The 20,197-nt window shown below is 45.9% G+C and overlaps 2 protein-coding genes across 2 annotated transcripts; one reads left to right on the plus strand and one right to left on the minus strand.

Moving 5' to 3' along the window:
* Positions 1-788: 788 nt before the first annotated feature.
* Positions 789-6,969, plus strand: LMOD3 (leiomodin 3). Its single transcript, XM_058032029.1, has 3 exons — positions 789-1,079; positions 2,906-4,303; positions 6,442-6,969. The coding sequence occupies exons 1-3, from the start codon at positions 789-791 to the stop codon at positions 6,466-6,468; spliced, it is 1,716 nt and encodes a 571-aa protein (XP_057888012.1). The 3' UTR covers positions 6,469-6,969.
* A 1,810-nt stretch (positions 6,970-8,779) lies between these two features.
* On the minus strand, positions 8,780-18,794 carry ARL6IP5 (ADP ribosylation factor like GTPase 6 interacting protein 5). Its single transcript, XM_058032054.1, has 3 exons — positions 18,586-18,794; positions 10,840-11,057; positions 8,780-10,521 (listed from the first exon to the last, which is right to left on the minus strand). Exons 1-3 carry the CDS (start codon positions 18,759-18,761, stop codon positions 10,349-10,351), a joined length of 567 nt encoding a protein of 188 aa, XP_057888037.1. The 5' UTR covers positions 18,762-18,794; the 3' UTR covers positions 8,780-10,348.
* Positions 18,795-20,197: the final 1,403 nt, after the last annotated feature.

Below are 20,197 nucleotides of genomic sequence, written 5' to 3' on the forward strand. Positions count from 1 at the left end.
AAGAAATCTTCCTAATCCAATGAATGGCCCAAACTGTGAGTTGCAAAATGAGCCACCCTTGCTACTCTACTCTTACAAAGAAACCATGCACATGGTGATGCTGGAGGTTTGCTGTGGGAATTTAGCAGTCTATAAAGTATTCTGAAGAAAGAAGGAGGCACTTGGATGAAATGGACACCTAAGAAAAAAAGGATTTTAGGGTGCTACATCAGGTCTACAAATATAACAGTAAATCTTTGTGGCTGCATATTAATTCTGAAAAAAAAAAAGGTAAAAAGTAGGAGAAGGATGATCTGGAGATGAGCTGTCAGCCAAGAAGAGTTGATGTTATGGACACAGAAACCTTGCTGGTTTTTCCCAGAGGCCACATTTCACCTGCACATCTCACAGGTGCCGCTGATGTCCCTTCATCCTGCTCTGGTGATTCCGCCCTGAGCAGTGCAGTGTCCCAGGAATCCTCTGGAACATGTCTGTCTCCTGCCTCCCTCCGTGGGGGACACACCAGCTGCACTGAAATGTCAGAAGGGTTTGCACAGCTGACAGGTTGCTGAAAATGGAGCATCGCTATAAATTCTCTTTATCCAGCCAAGTGCAGCTTAATATAGACTCAGCTGCATGGGCTGTGTCCCACACTGAGCCCAGGAGCTGCCACAGCTCAGGACCAAAACATGAACTGCTCATTTTAACCAGATAACTACTGCTAGTGAGGGGGGAAAAAAGGAAATCCTTTGAAATTTATCTTTCTCTTTAGGTTTAAAAAGTGTTAGAGGAAGGAGGGGAGAATGAACATGTCTGAACTTGGCCAGAACTCCGACGAAGACGTGTGTCCCGAGGACATTGATGAAGATGAAATCCTGGCTAACCTGTCCCCTGAGGAGCTGAAGGAGCTGCAGAGTGAGATGGAAGTCATGGCCCCAGACCCTGAAATCCCGACTGGAATGATACAGAGGGATCAGACAGAGAAACCCCCCACGGGCAGCTTCGACCACAGGTCCCTGGTCGATTACCTGTACTGGCAGAAGGCATCCAGACGCATGCTCGAGGATGAGAGAGTTCCTGTCACCCTCCTGCCCTCTGAGGTAACAAGCAGAAATCACAAATATTTATTATGCATCAGCAGTGGGATCTGTTTTATAGCTTTAATACCTTAACCTGCCTCTGCTTCTGTCCCTTACGTAAGGTAGAGTACAAACGAATGTAGATTAATCCTAAAAGCCTCATCAGTGATAGAATCCAGCTTGGACTGATGTCAGGGTTAGTAATTTTTTAATTGCTTTTCCCAAATATTTACTTAAGCTTTTTAACAGGAAAAAAATCCTAATTCTGATTAGAGTAAAGCAAATCACTGAGAAACTGTCACAAGATCAGTTTTGGAGGATGTAACTCTAATTAGTTTGATTTTGCATATGGAAGAACACCATGTTGCTTTTCCATGGAAGATTATATTAATCATACAAATTAAATTATTAATTGACAGAATTTAATTATGTACTGGAGAAAAATCCCAAACCACTGTATTTTAACAGGGTGAAACATTAACAACCAAGCATGCAAACTCTTGAACTAGTTCAACCATACTCAATACAATGCTTAAATTTATTTGACTATCCCCATGACTTTTAAATGAAGTTAAGGTCATACTTAGATATCTTTCAGGATGAGGGCTACACTTAAAAATAGGTTAATAGAATTGAAACTTGGCCAGATGAAACACATCCATACTTGAATGTGAAGTTCACTGGAAGTGAATTTGAGATGACTGATTTATTTTATTTTTGTTTTAAATATCAGCGGTTTGCTTATACTCACCAGTGTGGCACATCCCAGACTTCCCAAGGCAGGTTTCATGGGCTGCCTTTGGAGACCAGGGGAAATCTGTGGGATTTTTTCTCCTGCACTCTTATGCTCAAAGAAACAATTTTGTAAACACTTCAGAGGTTAAATCTGAAACCTGGGTGTGGAGCTGGCTGCTGCATTCACAGCTGGTCCATCAATCCCCATCCCAAACCCATTCACCACCACAGCCTCAAGAGCAGAAGTGACTGGGACCATTTTGTCTGACTTTGGGCTCAGCCCAAGCCATGGCACTGTCCTGCCTGAAGAGAGAAAATCTCAGGGAAATAGCTTGATTTTATTAGTGCTTTATTAGCATTTCTCTGTGATGGAGGAACCGCTGGCAAAAAGATGCTTGACAAAGAAAAATCTCAGCAAGGAGTGTCTCTAGAATTGGTAGATGTTTGCAGCTAATTTATTTGGATGGCAGAAGCCTCACTGCCCTGCAGCTGCTTTGTGCAGGGGCTGCATTCTTATCTCTGGACTCCAAACTGAGCTAATGTTTTGTCTTCAGTGAGGTGCTGCCTTAGGTGTGATGCTCTGGGACTGCCAGGGCAGGTGGCCCTGTTGTCCCTTGTGCTGATGATTCTGATGATTCCACAGTGGTCACAATGTGCCCTCTTCAATCCTCCTTGGGCTGAGCAAACCATCAGGGGGTCACACCCATGTCCAGTGCTTTGTGGCATACAAAGGAAACTTTCTTGTCAAAGAAATTATAAAGATTGCACTAAATCCAAAAAGAGACTTTGGATCAGAAACTCTCAACCCCCAGAAGGGTTCAAAGACTATCTTAACATATCATTAAATATGTTCAGGATTTAATTGTTAGGACTTAATTTAGTAGGCAAAGATGAGAAACTGGTTTGCAGCTTCTTTAGGAACAAGTTGTTCCAGTGTTCCCAAGCAAGCTGGTGCGGCCTGAATTTACAGCAGTGACACTTTTAAGGATTAATCTCTATTGTATGGGCATAGAGGGATCTAAATCCAGCTGCTACGTGTTTATTTGAGCAGAAAGTTATTGTAACAAAGATGTTTTGCAACTATTTCAGCTGTGAGGTTTTGTCTTCCTCAGAGAAGTGCTGCGGAGGAGATGGAAGGAGAGGCCGGCAGCGGTGGAGAGGTGGCTGGAGGGAGGATGCCAGGAACAGAGGGAAAAGAGAGACATTACCAAAATGAGCACGTGTCCGAGTCAAGAACACAACCTGGAGACTCAAAGACAGATAGAAGTGATAAGGAGAGAGTGGTGGAGGAGGATGAGAAAGAAGACGCAGAGGAGGAGGAAGAAGAGGAAGATGATGATGAGGAAGAAGAAGAAGAGGAAGAAGAAAATGAGACTGAATTGGAAACAAAGGAGAATTACACCAATGAGAACAGTCACATCAACCAGATAAGCCAGAAGCCAGTTACAGAACCAGGAGAAATCAAAGAAAAGCCTAAGGAAAATGAAAAGAAAATATCGAAATTGAACATCCCCCAGAAGTTAGCGCTGGATACCAGCTTCATGAAGATAAGTGCCAGGCCCTCAGGAAATCAAACCAATTTAGAAGACAGTTTGGAGAAAGTCCGAAAAAACAACCCAGACGTGAAGGAGCTCAACCTGAACAACATAGAAAACGTCCCCAAGGAAATGCTGATCGATTTTGTCAACGCCATGAAAAAGAACAAGAACATAAAAACATTCAGCCTGGCCAACGTGGGGGCTGACGACAACGTGGCATTCGCGCTGGCCAACATGCTGAGGGAGAACAGGAGCATCACCACGCTGAACATTGACTCCAACTTCATCTCCGGCAAGGGCATTGTGGCCATCATGCGCTGCCTGCAGTACAACGAGACGCTGACCGAGCTGCGCTTCCACAACCAGCGCGGCCTGCTGGGCCACCAGGCAGAGATGGAGATTGCCAGGCTGCTGAAAGCCAACAACACCCTCCTCAAAATGGGCTATCACTTCGAGCTGCCGGGGCCCAGGATGGTGGTGACCAACCTGCTCAGCAGGAACCTGGACAAGCAGAGGCAAAAGAGGCAGGAGGGGCAAAGGCAGCAGCAGATGAAGGAGCAGAAGGAGTTGATAGCCATGCTGGAGAATGGACTTGGGTTGCCTCCTGGGATGTGGGAGATGCTGGGGGTACCGCTGTCCCAGCTGAGGATGCAGGAGCCCCCACAAGCCCCCAAACCCCCCATCCCTGCAGCTGTGTCACTGAACAAAAGGCAGGAGAACACGAGGCCACCAGCACCCGAGCAGCCGTGCAGGGAGAAGCCCATCAGCTTCAAAGTGGTGAAGCTGAAGAAGATCCAGCGCAAACCCCCCGTGCCAGAGTACGTGGAGCCTGCTGAGAAAACCAACCTCAAGGACGTCATCAAAACACTCAAACCAGTTCCCAGGAGAAGACCTCCTCCCCTGGTGGAAATAACCCCCAGAGATCAGCTCCTCAACGACATCCGCCAGAGCAACGTCGCCTATCTCAGGCCGGTACGTGCAGAGCGGTGCCTCCGAGGGGGGAAAAGGCACTCACCTGCTGTGCTCTGAGACCTGGCTGGAAATGCTGGGCTTTGGCAGGGCTGGCAAATGCACCTGCACGTGGCATTGTCACCCTTTTGTGTCAGGCTGCCACTCCTGGTGTGCAGGTTGTTGTTTCACAGCAGCACTAAGGTACACAGGGGACTCACACCAAGGCTGCAGCCTTGTGCATCCCTGGCTGCATCCACAGGGTAAAAGAAAGGAAATTCACCCAGGAGGTGAACAAACCCACAGAAACTCAACTTTTCTATGCTCCTAATAGTGTATCAGTTATGACAGACCCATGGTATTATGGGACTGTTATTTCAGGAGTACAACAGGTATTATTTTTCACATCAGTCCCCCACAAACCCCATGTTTCTCTCTTCAATAGCTTTGTTTTTCCTTAGCTCTCACTTTACACAAGAGAGCACTTGGCACACACTGAAATCCAGCCTGGACTCACACTCTGCAGCCCTGCTCCTGCCTGCCTCACCCAGTAACAAGGAGTGTATTATTTTACTGATCCTTTGCTGCTCATTCTTCTGTCTGTCCTTATGTAGATAAATCACAAAATTCTAGTGCTAACAGGAAAAAAGAAATTAGGTCCACCAGCAGGGAAGATGGAACAAGGTTGTGGGAAGGAAGTAGTGGTACTGTAGGGGATTTTATATTTGTTTTCTAGTAAAACTTCACCTCTGAAAATTTGCTCAGAAGTCAACTCAAGTGATATCAAGATCATCCTGACTTTAGAATGCCAGTCCAAAACTGAAAACTGCCTCTTGGGTATGGTCTCACTTGGGTACCAAATTCATGGGCTTCTTCTCAAAATGCTGGCCACCAGATTTAAGCTCTTGTTCTCCTGACCTGTTACATTCCCTTGCATTGATTCAAGAAATCTTAAAAGCTGGCTGATGTGTTTGTAGCTTGATGCCTGTTTGTGCTGCCAAGGCTTGAGGAAGAGGACAGAAAATCCCTTGTAGTTAAAAATAGACAAGTAGTATTTTGTAATTATCATTTCTTTCAATATTGACATTTTAATATAGCGGTCCTAATTTTTCTTCCATTTATACCTAAAAAGAAATAATTATTTCCTCATTAATTCCAGACAGAGCAGTCTGTCCTGATATTTTGGCAGGTGCAGGTTCTGCAGTGACCTCAGATTCTGGTCCAGGATTACCCTGAACATTCTGTCCTGTAGGCAAGGTTTGGGGTTCTGAGTTTCTGCTGGCCACTCCAACTTGGCTGCAGCCAAGGCCTCTCCCCAGGGCATTTCTGGCCTTTCTGGGCCAGTCTAGGGTTTGCATTTTGGTTCCACATCCCAGACAAGATGACCTGCTTGAGGACAGCTCACAGATTTTGCTGGTGACAGCAGGCTGGTCCTTCATGGCCATGGGAGCTGCTGCCTGCCCAGCTCTCAGGAGGCTGGGGGACCATGGAGCTCATTCTCTGACAGGCACAGCCCTTGTTTTACACAGCAATGGTTGAGAAACCTGGGTGCTGCCATGTGCCAGGGGTGGTACTGAACCCCAGCCATTCCCCCAAAATGATCAGGAGGATTTTATCCATGACAGCTGTGGGGTTAAAGATGGAGAGATCAATTCATGGTGCATCCTAAATATGCCAGATAACAATTGCTATCCCAGCCCATGGAAAGATGAAACTATGGACACATTCTAGGGGCTTGGGGTGGTTTGTTTTGGTGGAGTGTTTGGGGATTTTTGGGTTGATTCTTTTTTGGCCTCTGTCATCAGACCACTTGGCTTGGATTTGGGGCATTAGAGTGTTTTCTCCCCATCCTCCATGATCTTGGTAATTCCTTTTTGCCTCAATTCCCTCAGCTTCATTTCTAAAACGGAGTTTTGCTGCTTGAGCTGAGTTGGGTGTTTGTTCTCTCTGTGGTGAGACTCAAGGCCTTCAAACTGATTTCCTGGACCTTAAGCATTGCAAACATCAATTGGGGCATTCTAAACAAAAGAGAGCTCCCAATTAGAGCTCCTAGAGTTCCCAGCTGTTATATTTTAGTTTCTGGGGGTTTGTATTAGACTAAACTGGCCTGGTAAATAAGGCTGAGAAATTTCCTCCTCCTAATACTTCACGTCCTTGTCCAGGTGCCGTTGCCAAAGCAGCTGGAGTGAGAGACCAGACTGACCTGAAGAAAACAACTTGGAATAAGGACTACTCAAGTTTTGCTTACAACTGTTTCAGCAGATGTTTTCTGCAGAAGCCAGGTGGTGTATTCAACTCTTTGGGAACAAGGCTTGTGATACACACTTGTGTGAGTGTGCTGAAAACGGCTGGCATGGGAAAAGTCACTGCTAAGTGTTTCCATCAGGTATCAAACAATCCCGCGGCCATCTGTCTGCCAAGTGGATCTGAGGCTTCAGATTGTTGTGGGAGTATTTTCTCAGAGGCATCAATAACCTTGTCTTTCTAGTTTGTCAGCAAACTATTTTGCTTCCACGTTGTCCTTCTGCTGCCAGATTCTGCAGGAACATGCTGTGCTTTATCTTATCTTTCTTTTCACACACATGCTACTTTATTACTCTCTTGTCCATGAGAAATGTATTTGGTTTCTATGTATACAGCTTCATTTTTTAGGCTAAGGAAACAGAAATGAAATAAAGCTCTCTCTGTAAGAAGTGTGCAGCACTTCCATTGCTAAAAAGCACTCACAGAACAATTGCTCTGGTACAACAAACACCTTCCAAGCTCCCTCTATTTCAGAACAATGTCTAGTGGGTATTTACCTGATCAGCATTTAAAAGATGATGCCATGCTCTGCTTTGAGAACTGTGATGTTCATTCCCTGTGATTCACCATGGTCTTACTGTAATCCTTAATTGCAGCCACCTTGGAGAGCACTGAAATGCCATTTTAGGTCTCTCTCCACGCTGTTTGTGGCAGGAGGATGACCCTCACCACTATTCCAGGGGTTTGAGAAACACCTAATTCCTCCTAGTATGATGTGTGAATAGTGTGTCACATCCTGGCAGGCTGGATTTGAAGGGGTAAAACCTGTATATACACAACTCAGTTTTCCCTTAATAATTTTATGATTTTTTTCTCCTCCCTCTTTATGATCACTTTATGATCATTAAGTTCTTCTCCTGTCTTTCTTGTACAGCAGCTAGAGGTAAGTCACACTCTTGTGAAATACATCCACAAGAAACCAATTGTTTTTGAGGCTATTTTTTTTTTAAAGCTACAAGGCACAGGAAAAGAACAAAGGCTTTCCCTGTGCTAAAATCTACCTTCCTGGGGCTGCTTGATCCAAAGGCACAGCTTTGTAGCTCCTGGCAGGATTTCCTTCAGGTGAGTTCATCTCTGAGTGGTAACTCTCAGCAACCTTCCCCTGGCAGCTAAATCCCAGTCCCTCCCTGCTCCCCCTTTTATTTTAATAGTCCCGTAGTATCAGCAATGTCCAAGACCTCTTAAATCCAAGGTAGTCTCTGCTGTCACTTGTTCAAATTTTCACTTGTTCTTGTCCTTTTGGTACCTATCACCTGGTCTCTTTCCAATCTCCACCTTCCAGACTTGTAAAGCTCCTTCTCAGCTCTGCTTCTGCTTGCAAATGTGATGCCCCAAACTTGGGAAAGCTGATTTCTGTATTGCCCAAGAGAGAGCAAATAGCTTTAAAGCATCATATAGCAGGGAAGTCACATAAAGAAAGAAATTTCCATTGCAGCCCTTTCTTTTTGTAAAGGTGAAGAGCAGAAAAGGAAGAAGCTTGGTACTTCCAACCAAGGCTTTGCACAGAGCACAGCAGCAGGTGACAAATGCACCAGGTAACTGCCCAGGAAAGCTGCTGGAGGACACTGCTCTCCAGACTGGCTTCAAGGCCAGGCTAGTGCAGCTCAGACTGCAGCAGTTGGGGCAGGGAAGCACAAAGGAATATGTAATATAGTGCTTTACAATCTCCAATTGAAGCTGCCAGGTACCAATTACTGCTACACCCAGAAGCTGCCAAACATGAGTTTCCAGGGTGGATGGAGCATGACCTGTGAAACTCTGCTCTGATCCACGTTCTCCCACTGAGCAGCCTCTCAGTGATCACAGCAGGAGGGAGGCACACACAGACATCACACCATCAGCTTGACTGCAGCAGAGCTGGTACCAGTACTGATCTGGGCACAGCTCTCAGTAATCCTAGAGGCAAAAATCCCTCTCAGGTAATTAACAGGAACTGAAATCCCAGTTAAGTAGAGTTGAGTTATGTAAGAGACCAAAGCTGCATGAAGAAATACAGTAAGTATTCCACCTCTGTAGAGCAGCTGTCTTAAGGATGCAAGAGGAAGGCTGGAATATTTCAGCTCAGAGGTCCCCTGGGCTCAAAAAGCTGACACAGAGCACAGAGCCAGCAGCTTAATCCCCAGCATGGGCTTGTGGCATGAGCCACGGGGTGACAGCAGATCTCCCACCACCCCAACCACAGACACAGGCACAAGGTCGAGTTTCCAACCATTAGAATTTATTTTTCTTCATAACTGTGCAGTTTTTAAAATGCTACTGTAATGATGAAGTCATAGGCTACTATGTTCTTTAGGTGTGGAAACAGTTTTTGAAAACAAAGACCATGCGCTACAAGTGAGGAACAGGCCATCGACTCTTCAGCTGGAATATACAGACATTTTTGATAAATACTGATCACCTTAACACTTAAATGGAATGACATGTTCAGAGTTCTACACAGTTCACTATGAAAACAGCATGGCAAGTTACATAAAAGCTTCAACTTCAAGCATCCTTGCTTTTTTGTTAAATTAATTACTTGGTTAGAAAAGAGAAATGCAAGAATATTTGAAATGGAGTCTCACCTGGACAACTTTCCCCCCCTGTTGTTGGTAAGCTCCTGTTATCAAGATGATTCCATCAGAGCTGGCAGTTAAATTGTGTATATATATAAAAGAATCCCCCACACTGCTTTCAACATCAGGAGTTTTAACAGGCAAATATCTTCATGAATTTGAATGGGTTTTCAAAAATTTTATCTTGACATTTATTGCTTGTACTTGTAAACCTGAAATCCAGTTTATTCCTTTGAGGAGTGTTGGAAGTACAGAGTCAACAGATGCACGTTTGACCTGTATCTTTGCATTCTGGGTGAGAAGAAAGAAAAAGATGACCCACGCTCAAGAACACACATACACCTCCATCTACAAACAGCTTGTGCAGACTAAAGCAGGTAAGTCCTAAAGTAGCAGTATTTAAAAACATCCATGGGGTAGGAACTCAGCTCATCCAACATATCTCTTTTTCTCCCATGCTTGGCCAGGGTTTAGCTGGTACACAGGGAAGTTTGGCTCTCCTACAGAGGGGAGCAGCTCTATGGATGAGGATTTTGGAGAGCCTGAAGGTAAATGTTACTGGGACTGGCAGGCAGTGCCGTGTATATTCTTCATGCTTACAGCTATTTGGATTTTTTCAGGGCTGCTAAAGGAGGGCTGTGAGGTGAGGACAGGAACCCAGACAGTACAAGCACTGCAGAGTTTTACCACATCCAATTAAGCTGGTAATGTGTTCTCTGTAACACAGAGCACTCAAGGGAGGGATTTGGAGGATGCATGAGATACCTGCCTGCAATACATTCCAGCTCATCTGAGCATCACTAGCCTCAAAGGTGCTACCCAGCATGACCTGGCTAAACTGCAATATTTTAGAACTGAGATCAAAGGGATGTTGCTTTAATAGACCAATTTGCTACAAGTCAGTTTGAGAGACTGCATTCCATAGGTTTCTACCTCTTCCTCCTCTACCCCCAGAAGAAGAGACAAGCAAACATGGTTAAGTTAGTATGTATTTGTGTAAACACCAGAACATTTTGCTATACAATAGAAAAGAAGTTGCTGTTTGTATGTTCTTAGAGGAGCCCTGAAGACCTTGGAATACCTGTATCCTGCAACTATTAACCTGTACCACATGCATTTCCTGTTTTGTACATAAACTGAAAGCAAGCTTGAACAATAGTAAATAGCAACTACACTCCTGCAACAGGCAGAAATGCCACGTTGCAGCTGCTTACTCCTTCACTTTAGATATGTAGTCAGCCAGTTTGTTGATACTATCCTCTTGCTGTTCTAGAGCATCCAGAATGAAGCCCATCGGGGTCTTCTTCAAGCCTATCCCCTCCATCTTGTTCTGCAGCTTGTTCTGTATGTTCCTGAGCCTCAGGGAAGCATGGACAAACATCACTGCATGACAAAAACACCCTCATTAATTGCTAATGCCCAAGGAATGCATAGTTCTTGCAGCACTTAAGACATGTCCCAGCACCGTGAGATCACTGGAAGATGATGATGTATCAATGACTGCTGAAGTAACCACAGGTATCCATTTAATAATAACATCAAAGATGGCTTGTGCTGCTTTGTGTCCCCTCCCCCAGTTCTGCTTTGGGACCACTTAAACACAGACAGCAAAGTTAACAGCTGCCTTAGACTCTGCAGACTTGGTTGAGAAAGCTCAAGTCACACATCTCCAGCCCCCCAGGGAAGAGAACAAATACTCACAGAGGAGAGGAAGCGTGATCCCAAACATGAACACCATGACATCTCCCAGGTAGGAGATCAGGAAGTAGCTAGACAGCATGATGGCCAGGACAAACGTGGTTGGGTACTGCTTCTTCAGCTTGCGGAGCACATCCTTGTTGTGTGACATCCACACAAAGCCCAGGAACACCAGCACCACCACAGTGCCACCAATGAGCATGTTCAGGGGACTCAGAAACCTGGAGAGAAGAGGAACAACAACCAAAGAGTTCAGTTTCAGCACCTTCATGACTTGTGTGTCCATAGAGGATCAGCCTGCTCAGTGGTAATGTTGCCAGGGAGGTAAGGCATTGAAAAGGAAGTTGCTGTTGTGAAGATCTTCACCAAGGTCTTTAGCAGGAGCTAAAAAAATAAGAAGTACAACTGAAGAAGAAACCCTTAGTGTTGAATTTGGATAATCTTTATGTTCTCTTCCTGAGCTTAGCTCAGGATGATGAGTTTCTGCAGCACATCATCATAGAGGCACTGCCCACCAGGACCCCTCCTACCTCCGCAATCAACTCATTTGATATCACACCCAGAGTCAGCATATCTAGATAGCAGATGGAGACAACACTGACTGATCTTCTCTCTTCACATGACCAAAACCAGGCTCAGGCCAGGCCTTCAGATGAACTAGCTCTTCTTGCTATCTTATCTCGGTTTGCAAAATGGGAAAGGTAGAACACTGAGTAAAGGAAGTTATTTCACTACTTCTCATTTCTGAATAAACCTTCTCATTGGTTTACACTCCAAAAAAAATTGCATGAACCTGCAAAAGTAGCTCTCCACTGGTAGCACAACAGATGGAAGCCCAGTGCCAAGCAAGCATGCCTGAGTCAGAAGGAGCTGGAGTATGTGATAAAGGTCTTACAGGAAGAAGAGCCAGGCTGGGCAAGACAGTCACTGCTGAGGTTTGTGTTCTGTTATTGTTATCAGTTTCCAAGCAAACCAAGCCATGGAGTGGATCAGCTCTGGACTATAAACAGCAAATCCTTTTTTGTACAAAGGCAGAAACGTCACCTGCTCAAACCACATCCCCAGGTATTTAGAGCTTGTTCAGAATCAAGAGTTCAGCAATGACTTTGCTGAGCTTGTTTCTGAACTCACCCAGAGTCCAGGCTCTATGGCATTTCACTTAAGTAGAATTAAGTTATGTGAATTCGTGTGCATTCTGATTTTCTGGCTTTGGCATGCACTGATCTGATTACACAGCAGCTGAGGCCTTGGGGCTATTACAGCTATGGCAGCAGCATGACAGTGCCCAATAAAGCAAGACATGCTCAAGGTTTACTCTTGCAGACTTTGCAGCTCATCCTGCTGCTCCAAAGCTACCATGGCCAGTGACTCACCACTCCTCCCCACTGCCAAGGAGGATGTTATGGTTTGTGGTCTGTGCTTCACATCCGGCCCAGGCAGAAGAAATCTGCTCTGGCACTGCCAACACTACCTGCAGTGCTAGGGAGCATTTTCCTGGAGCAGGAAGAAGCCCCAAGAATTATTTCACAGCAAGGAATGGCTCTTGATTCTTCAAGTCAGTTGTGCCAGCAGGGGATAGGACAGCTGGACAGAAAAAGATTAAAATTCAGAGTAGTTCCTCACCTGCTTCTGCTACTCATGCTGAAAAGCCAATCGGGCTTTTTGGAAGTGGTGAGAGGCCAGACTTGCTTGTTGCATTTGAGTCACTCCCTGCAGCCAGCCAGATTATATTTAGCTCTGAATTGTCAATCTAAAGTTTCCAGGCTGGAAAAAGTGAACAGCATTGCTCTGGAAAGAAATCAGTTTCATTTGTGCTCCTTAGCAGCAGGAGGAGGGTGACTCATGACTGGACCACACTGGTGCCTGGGTTATATATGTACCACTGGACATGTGAGATTCTTAAAGTAGGATTCACCTCCACACCTCAGCTGCCTTGGAGCAGAATTGGCCAAACTCACACAACTCACAGCAAACTTTTTTTTTGTTGTTGTTGCTGAAAATCCACGGACGAGATAATCCGGGAAGCAACAAAGATCTAGGCAGAGCTCCACTCTACACTTTCCATGTGCCTGGAAAATACTCTCAAAGCCTTATCTACATTTCCTGTTACTCTTGTTACAACTTCAGAAACTTGTGGTGAAGAACCATCCCTCCATATTTATGAGAAGAGACAAAGACTTCTCTGCTCTACATTTCTTTCTGGTATTACCCAGGTTCTGTGTCACTGCCTGGCTGTGAGGGACATGAAGAGGGGCGAGGGGAGAATGCATTCAGAAGATCCCTCTTTTCTGAGGAGAGTGATTTGGATCACATGTTTTCTGAAGTGGGCTGCATTCCAACGTGCACAAGGGAACAGTGAGCAGAAGTATCAAGTGAAGGCATTCAGAGCCACATGAACACAGATGGGGATCACAGTTGCCACTGAAAACCAGCATTCACATTATCAGCCATGTGTCCACAGACTTCACTGCTGGTGATTACACTGCTGGACAGGGTGTCATGGCCAAAGCCACCCTTTACTGCTTCACTCACCCACAGCATGATTTACAGCACTATCTAAGATTATCCTAGACATTCAGATGTAGAAAATTCTTCTACAACAATGGCAGTATTAAGGAAGGCAGAACTCCATTGTCCAGTTTCACTCAGATCTGTTGGCACGCTGTTCTCAATAGCACAATGGCTAAAAACTAGAAAGGAAAAAACAGGGATATGTAATTTTAGAACAACAGAGACTGGGGAAAAAGAGAGCTGTGTAACAGTTCTAGAAGTCACCTTACTGTTGAACCACTAACACTGATACTGGCCACATTTATCCAGAGGTCAGAACACAAGAGGACAAATTTGTGCTCAGGCAAGGAGGCTGGAAGTCTTTCAGAGATGCAGAGGAAAGGTAAGTGACCAGCCATTAAGTATGTTACAAGATACTTTCTAAATATAATTCCCTTTAGCAGGGATTTATGAGACCTCAAATACCTAAAAATGTAATGCACAGAACTACCAGCATGGCAAGGGTAAGGTGACTTGAGTTTATACTGCTCAGAGGATTTAGGGGAAGAAAAACTCTTTTAGGTTGGACATAAAACCTACTAACTTCTCTGACCCCAAAAGTAGTGAGTGTGGCAGGACTAACAGCATTTGGGGGTGCCAACAGCTCAGAGCACCCCAGCTGGATCATCTCCTTTGTCTTCTGTGGTGACAGGGTACAAGCCTGTGACCTCCAGTACAGCTGGGACAAGGTGACCAGGAAAAGCCATCACCCAGATTCAGTTTCCTGCTCCCTGCAGACACCAGGCTTCCTTCAACATCCACCTAGATACAAAGTAGAGACAGGGAAAACAAACACATGAAAAGAAACATGCTGGATGGCTGCAGGGACAGGGGCATTGTCCTGTGTCAAGGAGGACCACAGGACACTTTGTACTGGTAGAAGCAGCCTCAGGAGAGCAGGCATGCTGGGGGTGCACTTGTGTGGGAAGAACTACTGGCAGCTACCCCTGGCCAGCAGAAACAGATGAAGATGAAATACTTTCTTTTTTTAAAAATTAGACTCATATCTCTAGGCAGTGCCCTACATGCATCACAAAACAGGTCAGAATTCTCACACAGGAGCAGGAAAACACAAAAAGCTCTGCTTTCAGTGAGTTATCACATTCCCTCTTCTTGTCAGGTTGTTTCATACCTGCACACTTGTGCACAGCTTGCAGCAGGAGAGGGGGAGGACACACAGCTGTAGCACAGGGAAAGAACAGCTTGGCAAGGCACATTCTTTGTGTAAGGCAAGGAGCCTCCAGCAGCACAAGCCCAGAAATAGGATAGGCCACATAAAAAGCAAAAGCAAGATAGCTCCATCCTCATATAATCTCTATTTTAGATGACTGTCTTGGGGTGATTATTCAGCAGTTGCTGTCACATCTGTTTCTTTCACATGTGACCAGGCAAGTCTGAACAAAGGCACTGAGTAGGAGACTGGCAGTTATTGAGAACATTTTTTTTTAATTTAGAGCAGCTCAGTTAGGCTGAAATAAGCATGAAAATTCCTTCTTAGAAGGCTTTTTGCTCCACCATGGCCCAAGCAGTGGGCAGGTCAGAGCACTAAAATGTGCTCATTTGTATTAATTTAAATAACTTGAAAGATGAAGTTCTGCCCCCTCTCTCCCCATACTTTGAGCTTCACTGAGGTTATGCAGCTGTAACTACAGGTAGCACACAAAACTATAAACAGCACATTGTCTTGAGGGATAGTCCTCAGCATCCATGGATTTAGCAATGCTTCTGTACCTACTGTTGCTCACTTGCATGGCTTTGACAACAGGAGACAGATTCCTTGCCTGCAGAACTGCCAGACCTTTATGAAGTTATGCACCAGTATTATTATGCAGCATGATTTAAAATTATGTGTTTTGCCCACTCATTCTTAGCTTTTCATCAAGCACGAGAGCAACTAAACATTTTGCTGCCCTGGAGCCTCTGTTTCAGCAAAGGGGATCCCTACAAGGACATCAGCTAAGGCAGAGATCTGGGGAAGAAATATGGAAAAAAAATATGACACAGTTGTTAATTGCTTGGGTTGTACAGATGGACAGCAGATGTTTTGAAGAAGTGGCAAAGACATCAAACCTCAGGCTGCAAGGAGAATATTATTCCAAGACAGAATGAGCACTCTGTTGCAGCATTCCAAAATTCAGCACGCTTTTTAAAACTGTCAGATTTTGAAGCTAATTTTTAGCAAGTACATGGCAACAAAAGCCTAGATGAAATTACATGAATTTAAAGTAGTTAAGTTTGAACTACATGATAAGAGAGGCCTTGTTGGAGTAGGTGGAAGAACAGACAAATTTCACTTATTAACTAAATTGACTGTTTGAGGGAAGTTTCAAGATGTGGGAGGCACTGAAGGCCCTGATTTTAATGAAAATTCATACAGGACTCACAATGACAGGGCCCTAGCTCAGGGTAAGAACAGGGAGTCCAGTTCTTCTATAAGTAGGAGAAAGGGCAGAATTTTCTCAAGAGCTTGTTTTTTATCAGCAGTCTACTGCAACAGAGTTGTAGGGGGGAAGAAAAGAAAAGGCAGACAAGTCCAGAGTCCTTAAAGGAATTTGCAGGGAGGGAGTGTGGCTGCTACCACCAGCCTGTATTTGTGGAGTGGCACTAATTCACAAATTTTAGTTTCTTGTTCACGGATTTATTATTTTCTACCCAGTCCTGTAGGCTGAAAGTAAAATCTGCATTACTGCAAAGCATGACTTAATTCACAGGTAAGAGTAGCTACAGGAGAAGGCAAATGGAGGGAGAAGGGCAGGGACACCATGCAGAAAAGATCATTACAATTCCACTGTGCTCGTGGTAAGGTTATTCCACACCTTGTGGAGAGAAGGTAAAAGGCTGGAGAGCTCAGCTTTGTTGTAGGAGGGGCAGGAAACTAAAGCCGTGGCAGAAAGTATTTCCAGCAGCAAGAAAGCTCTGGGCTACAATTTCTGTGTCAGCCCAGCACAACCACAGTACTGCAACAGCTGAAAATATCATCTTTGTATTTCAAGTCTGTCTATACAATTAGATGGTTTATGAGCAGGTGGAGTTGGTCATAGCTTAAGTTTAGTTTTGATCACAGGAAGACCACTTTGTTAGTGGTTCCAATAATCCTGCCCTTAGGCCTGGACACAGCCCTGGAGTTCCTAAAAAGCCATGATTCATCATTTATCAGGGGTTCCTGCCCATTAGAGAATGAAGTGAAAGACAACTTAGTCATCAGTTTAAATTTACCAGGAGAACTTTCTTTACCTTTCCTCCAAAGCCACAGTCTGGCCAAATGAAAAGTATTTTTATTAAAAGAAATGGATACTTTTTCTTTATTGAGATATTATCCCATTTTCTTCAGAATTATTCTCCCATCTGATTTTACTTCTATGTTAGAAGAATCAGGTTCATCATATACCAAAGACTCTTAAGACATGCAATTAAAAAACATGTGAGATAAAGATCCCACTTCAGGTCTTGTTCACCCATAAGTTTTCAACACAGAGGGTTATCACTCAATATTAAGATATTATAGTTGCAGTTCTGATATTAGTTTCCATCTTCTGTGGCTCTCTTCCTCCTCCACCTCCCACCTCAGCACATTAGTAGGAAACAAGTGGGAGATAAATCTCCCTTGATCTGAAAAAAAGCAATCAGAGTTCAAAAGCAGGAATTTAGGAGGATGAGTAAAAGCTGCTGCCATCCCTGTTTTACAGGGAGATACCCCGTTTGGAGATACCAAAATTATTTACAGTCTTTTCCCATCTTCTTGGGCAGAAGAGCTGTCCCCCTGCTTTCCAGGGACTCTGTGATTTATCTGTTCGTTGAGAGCTGGCTACAGCATCGTGCTGCTAATGAGGGTAATGAACACACAAGTCTAGAATGAAGTGAGAGAAGAACAGCAAGACCATGGAAGTCTCATTTTGCCAGCCTTGTAGTCTGTAAGATTACTGTGACATATCCCCACCAAAATAGACAAGAACAAGGCCTATGCCACTATACTGAACCTAAAACTATCACATACATCAAGAAGAAAATGCAGGATTCTGAGCCCATCCTTCCACTGAGCACAAGTCAAAGTCTCTTGTGAGCCACAGAATCTTTATCAACTTAGATGCTGGGTCAACAGCTTCAGAAGCCCTGACAGGATGCAGAATGCTTACCCCCCACAAAAAAAAAAAAAAATTGATTTAGGGGAATCACTTTAAGCCTTTGCAACATAAGAGATAAGATGTACTTCAGCCAAAGCCACTCTGGCCTGGTGGCTGGGCAGCTCTCCAATTTAAGCATTTGTGCGTTGCTTGTTGAGAAGAGTGGAGTATTTTAGTTTCCATATTAAAAGCTTAATCATCATTTCTGCTGCATGTCTTGCTTAAGAGCTTTCTGACCAAAGATCCTAGAGCAGTACCTGAAATAGAGTCACATAGGTCACATAGCCTTTGATTCAGAAGGTGATTATAAGGTTATTTCCTTATTCCCTTTAGGAATGCTGGGTGTGACACAATAGCAGATGGTCCTACCTCTAAGGTCTGAATCCTGCCCACCAGAAGGAAATGAAGGGGTACTTCATATATTTTATAGCGAACTTTTTCTGTATGAGCTAGATCAGAAATAAGAACGGCTTGCCCTGAACATTACTTTAGGACAGTAACAGAGAGCAGAATTTACCGATGCATTTTTTTAAATTCCAAGCTGAGCGTGTCTCAGCCTGAGCAGCCCCGCTGGGCAGGTTGGGGAGGAAGCACAGCTCGCTGCGCAGGATGCGGCTCGGCGAGCAGCGCCATCCCGCACCCCGAGCGCCCCGAGCATCGCTGCCTTCCGCCCGCCCCGGGCACCGGCCGGAGGAGCAGCCCGTGGGAAAGGGAGATAACACACACAGGGAGCCCTGGGGCCGGGCACACCCCCCCGACACACCGCAAACCCCGCTGCCACCGAGCGCCGAGGGAGGCTGTAAACCAGGCCGCTGCATTTTTAAACCACACCGGGGGTTTAAGGAGGGGCGGGAAGGGGCAAGGGGAGGGAAAAGGGTAAGGGGAAAAGAGGGGAAAAGGAGAAAGGAGGAAGGGAAAGGGCAGCTCCCCCGCCCCTGTACTCTCACATCCCGGCCGGGCCCTTTCCCGTGGCACCGGGCCGGGTCAGAGCCCATACCCGGGGACAGGGGACAGGGGACCGCGGCCACCGCACCGCCCGCCCCGGCCCTGCGGCCGCACCGCGAGGCCGCGCACTGACCCCACGATGGAGACGAGCGCGGCGGCCACCATCAGGTAGTTGGTCTGGTAGTAGAGCAGGTTGCTGACCACGCGGTTGTTCCATTTCGAGATGTCCTTGAGGTCGGGCAGGGCGAAGCGGTCCGAGCCGGGGAAGAAATCGTCCCAGGCCCGCAGCGGGGCCACCTGCACCTCCATGGCCGCCGCCGCCGCCGCCGCCGCGCAGGCTCGGGAGCGCCGGGCACCGCCCCGGGGCGGCTCCGGCACCGACAGCGACGGCGGTACCGGGGCGGCACCGGCACCGACAGCGGCCGCGCTCCGCTCCGGCCCCGCCGCTCCGCGCTGCTGAACGAGCAGCAGCACAAGGGACAGGCGTGTGTCACCGCCCAGGGCTGGCAGCTGACAGGGGCTGCTGTCAATTACCGCTGTAAATTCATTGTTCCTTCAGCGAGTGGTGATGCACGTAGGGCATTCACGTGGCGAAGCCGCTTGGCATCGTCTGTGAAACAAGGGGTGAGCGGGGAGGGCACCACGAGAAGTGTCAGCCCCAGCCAAGGAGGCTCTGAGCAGTGTCTGTCCCATGGCAGGGGGGCTCTGCTAGTGGGGTTGGTGTCTTCAAGCTGAATTTTCTCACCTTTTGCAAAGTAACTGAAGCCTCCTGATAATTTCGACAATAGAATTTATCTAATGAAAAAAAGAACTTTGGATTTCAGGCATTGCGTCAGATTACATCACCGAAATAAATATGCATGAGGAGGGCGGAGAATATGTAGTATGTGGGCGGGTTCATGTAAATTTTACTATATAATAGAACGTTTTACGCCTTGGTGTGTTTGATTTATGGAAACTTTCGCCTGTGAAGATTAAACAATTTCTCCTTTCTAAACCAGACTCTGTTTAGAGAGCTCCTAAAATGGGCAACAGGGTGACCGTGCCTTTGGAGGGAAAGGTTGGTCCCAGCAGCCATGGTGTTTTGACCCCATGTCCGTGTTGGAACACTTGTGTTTTCAGGCTTTCACACTTCAGCCTCCATGGTTTGAGCATGACACAGCACCCAGGGTTTGCTGCACTACCGTGCATCAAAATCCTTCTCCAAATGTAAGCAGTCTGGCTGGCACTTGCTCCTCACAGCTCCATCCCTGAAGGATTTACATCCCTTAAGTTTAGAACCCAAGACTTGAGCACAGCCCAAGTTAGTCCTGCTCATCAGCTTCCTGGCCTGCACTGTAGTGGTTTCTGTGCTATCCCTGCCCAGGGAATGCTGATAACACAAAAGCCTTTGTGGCAGGCAGCGACCAGCCTGTGGTCACATTTGGATTCCAGCCTTCCTGAAGGCTTTAAGGCATCATGATCTCCACACTTTGTCCCTGAGGATGCTCTCCATGGCTCCCAGGAAGTTCTGAGTCTGGAGGAGGCCAGAGAAACTCTGATACGAGGAAAGGCTGAGGGAACTGGGATGGTTCAACCTGGGGTGACCTAATTGTGGCCTTCCAGTACCTGAAGGGAGGCACCTGCAACAAATATGGAGAGAGAGACTATTTACACTGGCCTGGAGTGATAGGACAAAGGGGAATGGCTTCAAACTGATGGACAGTAGGTTTAGATTAAATATTAGGAAGAAATGCTTTCCTCTG

Source organism: Melospiza georgiana, chromosome 11, assembly GCF_028018845.1.
Source record: "Melospiza georgiana isolate bMelGeo1 chromosome 11, bMelGeo1.pri, whole genome shotgun sequence".
NCBI lineage: Eukaryota > Metazoa > Chordata > Aves > Passeriformes > Passerellidae > Melospiza > Melospiza georgiana.